Raw genomic sequence first — 13,152 nt, forward strand, 5'->3', positions numbered from 1 at the left:
TAAACATAGAAGTCTCCAACGATTTTACTTACCCCAAGCCGAGTCCTGGCGCTGGAGCATCTTTGACCAAGACGAGGACTTCGGCAACCGCCAGTCTCGGCATCATACACGTACTATTCGTCACAACGTGGCGTATTACAATTTTTGATACGGACTGCACTAAAAACTTGACTATTGCACTCACACGTATTGCCACTAAGCCCTGTCTATGGCGATATCGTCTAATGGCGTTCCTTTTCCAATTGGAACTGAAGAAACTCTACCATATCTCGCCATCCAGTCTCAGCCACCTGGACTACCGAGCCGTCGAACACCATGAACCCGTGCGGAGCTCCGGTGACGAATTTCAGCACTGCCTCGTTTCCCGATCTCAACCATCGGAAATACATCAGCACCGAGTCATCCACTAAAGCGTCTTCAGTACCGACGATAAATATCGCAGGACACAACCCCGTCAAATCATTGTATAAGGGCGATACATTACCCTTCTTACGATCCTCACAGGACATATTGTTCAGGTAAGTATCCAGAAACCTCTGAGCATCCTGCGAGGCAAGAATTGGGGTGCCATCAGGAGTCAGTCGAATTGAGGAAAGCATTGAGAAGTCAAAGCACCCATAATTGAGCACGACTCCTCTGATGGTTCCATGGGCCTCGCGCCTCTTGAGGTGCAATATCGTCGAAGCAGCAAGTGTGGCTCCGGCAGACTGTTGTGGCCCAAAAATTCACATGGTCAGTCTGGCGAGATGCAGCTGGTGATTGAACTCACCTCTCCGCCGAGAAAACAAAGCTCCCCCTGGAACTAGAAGACTCAGCATTTATTCTTGCCAGCATCGGCTAGTGAAGCAAACCTTTTCAGCCGAGTTGGCAACAAGCCAGTCTGCCGCGTCCTCGCAATCCTCGATCGCAGCTGGGTAAACATATTCAGGTGCAAGTCTGTATTCGACCGACACGAAAACCAAACCGGTCGTTTCAGCCATATAGCTCAAAAGGAGATCTTGCCTTCGTACTGCATTAAGATTGAGGCTCGTCTGGTTGGCTCAATCGATCAATCTCACCCTTTGGCCGATCCAAGAACAAATCCACCTCCATGAAAATGGAGGAACACCCCTCTGACACTATCATTGGCAGACTTGATCACCCGGCATGCGATATCCCTGCCGGGCTGACGTGAAGGTATCTTCAAGGTGATCGCTCGATCCAACAAGACAGGAGGCGGAAAGGCTGTCTGTCCCTCCGCTCTTAGTCGGCGGTATTGTGCAGCTCCCACCTGCAAATCGTTATTGATATACTTAACTTGCGTCAACATAAGTTCAAACATGGTACCTCCCACCACTTAACATCCTTCTGTGAAGCCGCACTCAGGTCCTGGATCAGTTTTACCGTTGGCTCCGAAACTCTTGATCGCTCAAATTTTGATATATCATAGTGAGCGTCTGAGGTGGGTTGGTTCGCAGTCGCAGTCTCGTAGGAAGTCATGGCGAGGAAAGTCGGCCTGGATTTTCGAAACACAGGTAGCCAGTGCATCCCAGAGTAAGCGATCCCCTTCAATCACCAAGTAGAAGCATGAAACGACCCCTACTCGGGGTAGCAACGGAGAAACGGAGCCCCAGAAAAACAATTTCTCGGTGACCCGCGCCGAGGAAACGTGCCGCATGTGGGCCTCTGTTGGGGTAGGTATGGTGGGCATCCGTTGGTGTGGGTCGGATTTGAAGGTCGATTTGCCAAATCACCAAGGCACCTGTCCCACTAATCCTGTTCCTAGTCCTTACCCCATGGACTAGAGATAATCCTGATTCTACTTAGAGGAAAGTTATCTCGTGATAGCTAAGAGCTCTACCTAGATTAGTCCTTTTCTAGTTAGCCGAGACTGCCAACCACTGACTAGATAGGTGAGGACTCTTTTGAGATTATAATCATGGGAAGCCTCAGGATAATCGTCCTTCGCTAATGGATCAGGATTGGTCAGGGCAGACTAATGGGACCGCTGCGCTTGAGAATCCGGATCTCGGACCGGAAAAAGAAGAAAGAGCTCTTAGATTTTGAAACTTGCTTGCTATATACGGAGAGTTCTGCACGAGATTTGACCAGATGACTCAAGAGACTGTGAGACAGGCCCCAGACAATGGTCAGATGCTTGAGAGATGAAATGGCTTCTTCGAGGTGAGACTCCCTAGGACTTCCATCTGTTGACTGCATGTGCGTGGATTTCTGTTTCTGCGGCAGCCACCAAATCAACCGTTGGTCAACCACGTCCTCAATCGGCGACTGATGGTCCCGTCAATCTGTGACTGGTCTTCAGGACTATTTCTTGCCATTGTTTGAGAAAGTCGCCTTCCTTATAATCGTCGTGATCCACATCTAGATATCCCAAAGTAGCCCATATACGAGGCACGATAGCGAGTGCTCGACCTGAGATCAGCTATTAGCATGTTGAGCATTGCGGTAAAAAGTATTTCATTGAAGTGAAAGTGATGGTGCGAGGGATTCAGCTTTCAAGGGATCATTTCCAACACCTACCACAGACGCTCTTATCACAAGCTGCCCTGAGAAGAGCTTCAGCCGCGTCATCTATCGACGCAAATACAGCTCCTTTGTCGGTGATGCGTTCCGCCACGGCATCGCTAATGATATCTGTTTTGATGTACCTTTAACTCGAGCGGTTTGTTAGCCTGGTTTGCCTGCTTAACTCTCACAAGCATACCTCCTCGCCCTGGTGGACAGGTCACGGAGGACCGATCTGCCTGCAGTCGTCTAGCAGATGTATAAGATTGACAAATTCTTACCATGGCGCAATGTAGTTGACTCTGGTGCCGTGCTGTAAGGAAGTTCTTCTCAGGCACCTCATAGTACCTCGAAGTCCAAACTTGGAGGCGTTGTATTGTGGCGATCCAGGCTGATCGACAAATCCGGCCAGACTGCCTTGAAGAACAAGGCTAGAGTCGATGCCCTCCTGTCCCGATGCGACAGCAGCATTGTATTGTTTGCGGAAGTAAAATAGAGCCAGCTTGATCGTGTACATAACTCCAATGAGGTTGATGTCCAGAATTTTGAGATTCGGCTTCTGAGGCGTCGACCCCGCGGCTGGTCAGGTAAAATATAGAGGTCAGTTTCAAAGACTATGACTCGGCAATCCTAGGACGTGCGCAAGGTAATTAAGAGTACCGTCATCTTCCACAAAGACTGGATCTTGGCCACTAATGCCTGCGTTTGCGACGACGATGTCAACACGTCCAGTTGGCAACTCTTTCAGCGTCGCTTGGAACATCCTTGCCTGATCGTCCCAACTGGTCACGTCGCAATGGGATGCCCAAATTTGTCTGCATAGAAAGCAGCAAGAGAACACATGTCAGAAGAGATATTCCACGGTTTTGGAAAGGTTGGTTTCTCAATCCCAGGCAGCGCCTTGGTCTGAGAGACGAGGAGTAAAAGCCTTCTTATTACAGCTGGACATACCCGGGGTATAAAGACACAATCCTCTCGGCGCGAACGTCGTCCAGGTCACCAATCATGACGTATGCTCTGCGACCGAATTCATTAGCTGGTAGCATCGGCAGTACGGATAGAATATGTCCTTATAGAATAAGGCAGTAAGACTGATAGAGGTGAAGCAGTATTTGGTTATGATTTTCCTGCCCTCATTGAGCGAGACAGCATAATGGGCTCTTTCGACTTCGTCGAAATATCCCCATCCAGAATCAAATGGTCGAACATACCCTGCGTCAGCCAAAGCTTTGGCATACGCTGCCCCAATTCCATTTGCCCCTATACATGGAAAGAAATCTATATCAGCCAGCCGTAAACGATGAGATATGCGACTTCCAAAGTGCCTGATGACCAGGCAGCTAATAGAATGCCAAGCCTATTGGCGGAGAGGGTTCATTGTTTTTGCATACCTCCTGTAATGATGGCAGTCTTTCCCTTCACTTTGGTCCGATCACATTTGACGCTACAGTCGACAGGAGAGTCCACATATCTCGAAGCCATGTTGGCGCTGCAAAGGATGGCTCTTACTGTTCCACGTGTCTTGCAATTTCACAAGAATGCTGGTACGCACGAATGTAGGAGCCGAAGAATATTGTGCAAAGGTTCCATCGTTATTCTTTCGACTCAGATTTACTGTGTATCTCCGCGTACTCTCTCTGCCTAATATTGAGCCCCTCCTTGAGCCCCCAAACCCCGAGCTCGGATTTCTTGGTTAACCCCAAGACTGAACACTGGTGGATCTCCTCGGCTCATAAGAAAGGGCCACAGCCAATCGGCAGAAATATAAAAGCCAAGGCACGCTTCGATATCTGGCAGTCGTTCCCCGCCGAGGTTTTTGGCCGATACATATATCAAAATCCACCGCGGCTGTGGCACCAACGGGTTGATTCTGCCGCTGTTGGCGTCAACATCGGCCAGCGGTATAATCTGTGTCTTCGGCTCTTTGCCTCGTTCTCGAGGGTGACTAAAATGCTCGCTTCAGAAACTGGGAACAACCCAGGGCAAGCGGCTCCACGTATCCCGAGGGCAGCTAGAGCCTGTGTGCGTTGCCATGCACGGAAAGTCCGCTGCAACGCTGTTCTTCCCGGCAGCGGGGGCCAATGTTCCTACTGCGTATCGATAGGGGCTCCTTGTGAGCTTCTACCAGAACGGAGACGGTTGGTGAGGTCCTTCCCAAGCTACGGAGGACGCAGCTGCTAATTGATATTCTCGCCAGACAATATCGCAAGCGTCAGAAATGCAACAGCCACTCGGCAAACCGTATTGATGGCCAGCAGGAATCAACACAAGATACACCTGGACAGATCCTCCAAGGGCGATTGCAGCATATCCATACAAACCCAGATCACTCCAAAGAGTCGGCTTCAGGACGATCAGCCCAAGACGCCCAAATCGACAGCAACTATATCATCGGCAGCCACGGTCTGCAAAGCACTGACGACGTTCAAAATGATCCTCAAGGAGGATTGGTCACACTGAGAGACCTACCAACTGCAAATTCCGTATTATCGGGATCGAGATCTTCTAGCGGCTGTGCTACCATCTTTGTTAATGCATTTAAGAATCAAAATGTTTGGAGCAGGCCTATTGAGGTCGTCAGTCATACCCTTACAGAGCATGGCTCAGAGTGGCAAGGAAGTAGAAGTTCTGCTCAGCCAATCAGCACATCTCCTATAACTGAGGGCGGACACCAGAAATGCTTTGTCTACTCTGGCGAAACACTCCATCATTCCTTCCTGCCTCACATGGCTGGGCATCGGCGTTTTAGCAGAGCCAGCCGCAGTACATTAGAAGCGCGACAGTCGACCAGCATGACTTTATCGAGAGACCCGTTTCCAGTCACCGCGCGTCCATCACCTTGGTGGGAAGTCAAAATACTCAAACCCACAACTTCAGGAGATACCGTCTTCGGCCACTTGTCCCTGGTGGACGTCTTTTTTCTCACCAGGCTCAAGAACATTCTCTACTTCCCAGAGACGTCCGTGGCCTATGATTTCTTCCTCGCTTTTAGAGATCACGTATTGCCAACGTGCCCCGTCATAGACCGGTGCGAAATGACGAAAGTCTACGATTCGTTCTGTAGTGGTCATGTCACCTCTCCCCTGCTTATAAACTCGATCTTCTTTTCGTCATCGCAATATGTCTCTCAAGAATCGCTGACAAAGGCTGGTTTTGACTCACCCCACGAAGCAAAGGAATATTTCTATGAACGCACAACCATGCTCTACGCTCTAAACTGCGAACATGACCAACTCAAAATTATTCAAGCCCTCCTCTTCATCAGTACATGGTGGTCCGATTTTAGCGAGGAGAAGGGGACGAAATACTGGATATCGTGCGCAGCGAACCTAGCACTGAGCATGGGTCTCCACAAAGCTGTGCCAGTTGCTGCACGTCTCAGTCAACAGGAAAGATCCATATGGCGGAGAGTCTTCTGGACAGTCTATGTAAGTCGACCCGTGTCATCGCTCGGGGTCCCCTTCCACACTTTCCCTATACTGATATCCAACAGAGCAGAGACTGCAATGTCTCGATAGCCATGGGCCGTCCCCTTGCGATCCATAGCAAAGAAATCGACGTTGAAGAGCTGAGCGACGCAGATTTCTACGAAGGACAGGATGAAATTTGTCATGATCGACCCTCCGCTTCTCATGGCAAGGGCCGGCTGGACTTCACGATATACTCGAATGTACATGTCTTCTACGCCGTCAAAACTGCTCGCCAGTCCGCCTTGCGTAAGTGGATCTGTCCGTCGTTTGGAACAATCGATAGTTTCTCTGTGATCAACCTTGTGTCTTTCTTGGGTATATTTCGAGCCAAGTGACTAACGGCAATTGCCTAATTAGTGACCCAAGCAACGTCTATTAGTTTGGAAATGGCTCTTGGAAGCGAGGAGGCCGTCAAAGCGCTGGTTACATGCAAAAATGATACCACGGCATTACGTGCGGAGCTATCGGACTATCTACTTCGCCGATTCGATGCTGAGACCAACGATGAGATTCTGACCCGTACGGAGAAGCTTTGGATCATCTTTCTACAGTTGAGCACCGAACGGACCTTGTCAGTCGCTTGTCTCTTTCTACGGAGGCACATTGAACGCTGTGAATCGTGGCACGGATCTCTCAGTTTGTCCGATGTCAAAGCTGAGATGGTCCGAGCCGCTGCCAGGACATTAAACATCTATGAAGAGCTCTTGGAGCTTGGTTGCCTGAGATATTCCCCCAACTTTGTGTAAGCAGTGCCCCAGTCCACGAACTGCCCGTTCGAGCTCCACATCACTTACTTTGGCTCAGAAACACGCCCATTTTCGGTGCCATGGTCACGTACACCGAACTCATCAAAGAAGCCCAAGAAGAAGGCCGGGTCAACAGAATCGCAACAAACAAGTACCAGCTAGGAATCATGATTCTGGAAGAATTGGAGCAGCTTTGGCCTGCTTCGGCTTGGGCATGTTCGTTGTTCAAAATCCTAGCCGACAAAGATTTCCTCCGTCTCCGGAAACTACCACACGCTTCGCGATGGCAAACTCCCGATCCTACCGGTGAAGTATTGGAAACTACGATTAGCCCCGACGGCCCCTCGGGTGGCGAGTCAGCATCCGGGTTTAACACATTGCAGGATCTAAGTCCTTTTTTCAACAACATCAACACGCCCAGCGCCCTCGATGCGATGTTTTCCAATGACCTGTTTGATCCGCAAATGTGGTATGCTGCGGCGCAGGCCTCCCCATGAGTAATGAGCATTCGCGATAACATATAAAAGATCATGTCGATAAAGACCGCCCGCTTAATGACGGCTCTATTCGTTCACCGATCTATTGATGAGCTTTAGGTGTGTTGTTTTCTTGAATCAAGAAAGACCATGCTGCATAACCACTTGTCTGCGGAATACAATAAAACGGACTCTACGTCCCGAGCTTCTTTATTCGAACTTGGTCTTGAATGCTAATGCGGCTGGATCTTCTTCCCAGGAAACACGGTCGAGGTGGTTCTTGGCCCCGAGCCACACTGGGCGGGTGAGGTGAAATCCATATTCCACGTCGAAGTACTTTCCGCACGCAGCGTACAGAACCATTCCATGACATTCGCGATTCAGTGAAAGGTATGCGACTGCTTTTGCCGGGACATCTGCTGGTTGCATGCATTCCCTGGCCGAGACAATCTTCGCTCGCTCCTCTGGAGGAATGATGCCGGTGTCGGTCCAAAAGGGGCATACAAGGTTGAGGCGGATATTGTATTTCTCTGGTATATCAGTCCGTAGCGTCCGTACCATACCCAGGAGCTGTCATACATATCTTCAGTCACCGAGTAGCTTTTAAGCGAGGGGGGGGAAGGAAGGGGGTGTTTTGGTGAGCGCTTTGGCCAGGGGACCACCGATTGCTCTTACTTACACCGTGCTTGGCGGCAGCATACATTGGTGTGCCACCCACACCATTGAAGCCTGCGAGGTATCGGTCAGTTGATACTTTCCATTAGGTAGAAGGTTTTGGCAGTAGGCCCGACGTACTCTTGCCACTACCTGTGATCACTATACTTCCTCCCTCTGATTGTTTCTTCATAAAATGTACGGCGAGTTTGAATCCATTGATGGGGCCAAAGAGATTTACGGCCAGAACCGAGTACTTCGGCTCTTGCAGCCTCCCATTGTCGTCAAGTCGGTCCACAAACACATCCTCGATCTCCGCAACTCCGGCGTTCAGGAAGGCAATGTCGATTCGGCCGTGCGTCTTCACGGTCCATTCGAACAAGTCATAATGTTCATCCCACTTGGTGAGATCTGTTTTGCGAAACTTGACGTTGGGTATGTCTTCAGGTGGGGGATTGACGTCTGCGGATACGATTTGCGCCCCTTGTTGAGAGAAAAATCTGGCTGTAGCAAGTCCAATGCCGCTGCTCCCGCCTGAGAGAATCAGAGTCAGCGCGAGGATGCAAGGGATTACTTGAGAAGTAGCGCACCTGTGATAAGGGCGACTTTCCCCTTCAGGCCAGCAAATATCTTCTCGTCGAATTTGATCTCAGCCATCTTGGACTCAGACTTAGAATATCGGGGATGCTACGATTTAAATCTCCAAAATGTTCACAAAATTGTAAGCAATGTTTCCACCCAGTTTTGATGGTCCAATTCTTTTGTTTTGTCCTCCTTCTCTAATGACACAGACGCCTGTAAGTCAGAGAATCTCAGATAAATATTCTATGCAAACCCAAAACGTTCCCGTCTGGTCCTCCCACTCTATTTCGGTTACTGCACTTGTTGCCGTTCCGACCGGTTTTCCAAGGGACGGCCCAAATCCACTGGGTGGACCCTAGTCGATTCGGCTTAACTGGCAAGCCATCATTTCCTTTTGCCGAACCGAGAGGGAACAAAAATTCAAGAGCCGGCCATACTAGTCTTGGATCATACACAGCATTCTGTAAAGTAGTCTAAGCAAATGGCTTCATATTAGCTTGGGGAAGTATCTATAATGTGGGAGGTATCGAGGGCGACATAAAGTAGAGTGTGTTCTGACAGATGAATAAAGTATGACTCCACCAATTCCGCCACTCGCCCTTGTACCAAGATCCGTTCAAGATGCATGGACTTGACGATGAAATGGTTTTTAACACGCAGAGCTCGAACCAGTGGACAGCTTGGCTCACTGAGGCCACATGGCACCACAACCACAACCACCACCATCATCGTCGTGGATCTCGGAAAAGATGCGGTGCTTGCAAAGAAAAGGCCTCGGTCGTGGTTGCAGGGAGGTGTATGTTGGGATTGACAGCGGGTATCCTTGGGGCGAGTCCATACGTGATGTACTATTTCTTTTCGGAAGAGTACAACCAGGCTACCGCGATGGTGAATGAGAAACAAAGAACCTTCCTGCTTCTGTCACTCCTAGCTATCCCAGCGACTTCAGCTTTGAGCTTGGTGTTCCTGGCCTGGCTGAGCTTGAGCTCCTTTGGCCCAATCAGACGGCGATTGAACGGAGGATTTGAGTATTTCAAGCTTTGGCTGTGGTTTACGTTTGGCACGGTGGGTGTCTATTTTCTTATCGCGGGGCTGACCTACAAGTATGCCAAATGATTTCATGGGCCAAACGGTGTTTGATATGATGGATTTATACTGGGACTGGTCATTGGAGGCGTCTTTCGAGGACTGGTTCGAGATTCGAGATGGCGTTGAGGGAAAGGCCGTTTTCGGAGGTGGATGAACGCGTTCAGGGAGAAAAGGTGCGGCTGTTCGCTGGCACTCCGCAAGCAGTATATCCTCGTGGACGCAGACATAGACATTGCAATATGAGTGAGAATGAAATCAAATCAAATTGCCTTTACGATGTGTATCACAATCCTCGTGAAAGGAGAGCAGAACGAGGGACGGTGGTGGGCATCAGCTGCGGCCGCCGCATCGCAGGCTTGGCACCATGGACGCTGCTTCGGCTGCGCAGTTGGAGACTCGGCATCGGATTGCACCACAACCACCACCACCACCACCACCATCATCGTCGCGGATCTCGGAAAAGAGTCAGACTCTTCGGATCATCACTGACTTGGGCGCAGAAGGGCCCCTTGTCTCTCCACGCAAGCGAATATCACGCAAAGACCCTGCCAGCGCTGTCACCCCCTGCGCTTACCAACCCTTGTCATGTACAGATAACCCCAATCACACCCAGTCGAGGTCGACCTCCCTCGCTGTCAACTTCGACGTCTTCAACTGGAGCCCGAGGAGGCAACCTCCTACCTCCATCATGGGGACAGCCAGCCAGAGTCTACAAGAAGAGCAGGAGACGCTGATAAAGGGAAGCCGCCAGTCCTCCGAGGATCCATACCCGAGACCGTCGGAAGAAAGCGTGACCACTGCCTCGACAGTCTCTCTTGTTCTCGAGAGCTTAAACTCGGCAGACGCCGTCAAGGAGCCGCTGCAACAACCCTCGAGTTACCGAGACGACGATAGCGATCCTGAGTTACCAAGATTCAACGACAAGAACTTCACAATTGGCGGCCAACGCATGTCCAAAGGCCTCCGTCGAGCAATCTGGATAGTCTCAGTTGTTGGCATTATCGGATGGATCTTGGCCGTGGTAATTTTTGTGGCAGGTGGTCGGTATAAGCACGCGTCGACGTTGGACTACGACCACGAGACTCCTATAAAGAGCTCGGCAAAGAAAGTCACCCTCGAGCAAATACAGTCAGGGCAATGGTCGCCCAGATATGCCAATATCGAGTGGACGCCTGGGCCCAATGGAGAGGACGGGTTGTTGTTGGAAATCAATCAGCCGAACCAGGATTACTTGGTGGTCGAAGACATCCGAAGTGGCACACCTTCTGAAGTAAATGCTTTCAAACGCACCGCCCTGGTGAAAAGTGGTTGGATCAAGTACGGAGGCCAGCAGTTTTGGACGTCGGAATTCTGGGTCAGCCCAGACATGAAACACGTACTTCTTATGGCAAATCCAGAGAAGGTTTTTCGACATTCTTTCCTTGGATTGTATTTCATCCTCGACGTTGAGACGCAGAATGCCCAGCCGTTAGATCCAGCGTTACCGGACGCCAAGATTCAGCTGGCTCAGTGGTCGCCCAGAAGTGACTCGGTTGTGTTTACAAGAGACAACAATCTTTTTCTCAGACATCTCTCCTCACCCCAAGTGACGACCATCACTACCGACGGTGGTCCCGAGTACTTCTATGGTATTCCCGATTGGGCCTACGAGGAAGAAGTCTTCGGAACCAACACGGCTACTTGGTGGGCTCGCGATGGCCAATACCTGGCTTTCCTACGCACGAATGAGACTACTGTTCCCGAATATCCCGTCCAATATTTCCTCTCACGCCCTAGCGGAAAGAAGCCCATTGAAGGACTCGAGAACTACCCGGAGGTGAAAGAGATCAAATATCCGAAGGCTGGAGCACCAAACCCGGTGGTTGATATGCTGTTTTACGACATCAAAAAAGGCGAGGTCTTCTCCGTGGACATTGAAGGCGGATTCCCGGACGAAGACCGTATCATTTTCAACATTGTATGGGCAGACGAAGGAAAAGCACTGGTCTCTGAGTCGAACCGAGAAAGCGATCGTGTCAGGATTGTTCTGGTAGATGTTCCTTCTCAGTCAGGCCATACAGTCAGGATTGTGGACCTCAAAGATGTCGATGGTGGCTGGATTGAACCTAGTCAGCAGGCCAAATACATACCTGCCGACCCTGCCAATGATCGACCTGAGGACGGCTATGTCGACATCATCATCTCTGATAATGGCAACCACCTGGCTTATTTCTCACCTCTCAACAGCTCGATTCCGGTCATGCTGACCAGAGGCAATTGGGAAGTGGACGGCGGGCCGGCAGCTGTCGACTTGAAAAACAACTTGGTATATTTTGTTGCCGCCAAAGAAGCGCCAACTCAACGCCATTTGTACAGCGTCAAACTGGATGGGACAAGCATGGACTCCCTAGTGCCGACCAATGAAGCCGCATACTGGGAGTCCAGCTTTTCTTCTGGAGCAGGTTATGTGAGCCTGAAATATACTGGGCCTGGCATTCCTTATCAGAAAGTTGTCTCTACACCAGCCAATCCTGAGAAAATCGAGGAAGTGCTTGAAGACAATCAGGATCTCGCCAAGATGGCCTCCTCCCACGAACTTCCGCATCAAGTGTTCCAGAACGTCACCATTGATGGCTACACGCTGCAAGTTGTCGAACGGCGTCCCCCTCATTTTGACCCCAAGAAGAAATATCCGGTCCTCTTCTACCTCTACGGCGGACCCGGTTCCCAAATGGTCAACCGCCGCTTCCACGTCGACTTCCAATCGTACATTGCGAGCTCACTAGGATACATTGTGGTAACAGTCGATGGGCGAGGGACTGGGTTTATTGGCCGCAAGGCGCGAACCATCGTCCGCAACGAGCTCGGCACGTATGAAGCGCACGATCAGATTGCCACTGCAAAGCTGTGGGCTGAAAAGCCTTACGTGGACGCAGACCGCATGGCCATTTGGGGTTGGTCCTACGGTGGCTTCATGACCCTGAAAGTCCTCGAGACCGATGCGGGCGAGACATTCAAATACGGCATGTCAGTTGCGCCCGTGACCGACTGGCGATTCTACGACTCCATCTATACTGAGAGATACATGCGGACGCCGCAGGACAATCCCCTCGGCTACTCAAAATCTGCCATCAGCAATGTCACTGCGATATCCCAAAACGTGCGCTTCTTGATCATGCACGGCGTCGCAGACGACAACGTTCACATGCAAAACACCTTGACTTTACTCGACAAGCTTGATCTAGCAGGAATTGAAAACTACGATGTCCATTTCTTCCCCGACAGCGATCACTCTATACTTTTTCACAATGCGAATCATATCGTGTACGATAAGTTGGCGAACTGGCTGGTGAATGCATTCAATGGGGAGTGGTACAGGACGGAGGATCCGAAGCCGATTGACTTGGGAACCTAATTTCAGGAAAAGTCGGATTGGGTTGAGGGGAATGGTATGGTTTGGTACCTCATTTCCCCTCCTCTGCTTAGACATGTACCTTGAATGGTACCCTGTTGTTATCTACGAGGTTCTTGGTTCTCTATCAGGCGTCCGTGGAGGAGTGAGTGACTCATATTTGCTCTGGGATCAGCATCATATCTATATATGTCTATACCGAGGTTTGAACACGCCCACCGGGACGGACGACCTTGAAT

At 50.3% G+C, this 13,152-nt stretch overlaps 6 protein-coding genes across 6 annotated transcripts; 3 read left to right on the top strand and 3 right to left on the bottom strand.

Moving 5' to 3' along the window:
• Positions 1-221: 221 nt before the first annotated feature.
• Positions 222-1,479, bottom strand: Z520_07758 (uncharacterized protein; the record flags this gene model as incomplete). Its single annotated transcript, XM_016778255.1, has 5 exons — positions 222-707; positions 770-802; positions 852-1,002; positions 1,059-1,270; positions 1,327-1,479. 5 exons carry the CDS (start codon positions 1,477-1,479, stop codon positions 222-224), a joined length of 1,035 nt encoding a protein of 344 aa, XP_016630615.1.
• Positions 1,480-2,257: 778 nt separating this feature from the next.
• Positions 2,258-3,987, bottom strand: Z520_07759 (uncharacterized protein; the record flags this gene model as incomplete). The annotated part of the gene is made up of 7 exons (XM_016778256.1): positions 2,258-2,412; positions 2,521-2,648; positions 2,787-3,084; positions 3,166-3,320; positions 3,457-3,522; positions 3,717-3,765; positions 3,897-3,987. 7 exons carry the CDS (start codon positions 3,985-3,987, stop codon positions 2,258-2,260), a joined length of 942 nt encoding a protein of 313 aa, XP_016630616.1.
• A 1,310-nt stretch (positions 3,988-5,297) lies between these two features.
• On the top strand, positions 5,298-7,218 carry Z520_07760 (uncharacterized protein; the record flags this gene model as incomplete). The annotated part of the gene is made up of 4 exons (XM_016778257.1): positions 5,298-5,933; positions 5,999-6,221; positions 6,333-6,717; positions 6,780-7,218. 4 exons carry the CDS (start codon positions 5,298-5,300, stop codon positions 7,216-7,218), a joined length of 1,683 nt encoding a protein of 560 aa, XP_016630617.1.
• A 189-nt stretch (positions 7,219-7,407) lies between these two features.
• Z520_07761 (uncharacterized protein) lies at positions 7,408-8,508 on the bottom strand (the record flags this gene model as incomplete). Its single annotated transcript, XM_016778258.1, has 4 exons — positions 7,408-7,767; positions 7,877-7,926; positions 7,993-8,385; positions 8,442-8,508. 4 exons carry the CDS (start codon positions 8,506-8,508, stop codon positions 7,408-7,410), a joined length of 870 nt encoding a protein of 289 aa, XP_016630618.1.
• A 768-nt stretch (positions 8,509-9,276) lies between these two features.
• Positions 9,277-9,549, top strand: Z520_07762 (uncharacterized protein; the record flags this gene model as incomplete). The annotated part of the gene is made up of 1 exon (XM_016778259.1): positions 9,277-9,549. One exon carries the CDS (start codon positions 9,277-9,279, stop codon positions 9,547-9,549), a length of 273 nt encoding a protein of 90 aa, XP_016630619.1.
• A 337-nt stretch (positions 9,550-9,886) lies between these two features.
• Positions 9,887-12,916, top strand: Z520_07763 (uncharacterized protein; the record flags this gene model as incomplete). The annotated part of the gene is made up of 1 exon (XM_016778260.1): positions 9,887-12,916. One exon carries the CDS (start codon positions 9,887-9,889, stop codon positions 12,914-12,916), a length of 3,030 nt encoding a protein of 1,009 aa, XP_016630620.1.
• Positions 12,917-13,152: the final 236 nt, after the last annotated feature.

The sequence above is a fragment of the Fonsecaea multimorphosa genome, assembly GCF_000836435.1.
Source record: "Fonsecaea multimorphosa CBS 102226 unplaced genomic scaffold supercont1.16, whole genome shotgun sequence".
NCBI lineage: Eukaryota > Fungi > Ascomycota > Eurotiomycetes > Chaetothyriales > Herpotrichiellaceae > Fonsecaea > Fonsecaea multimorphosa.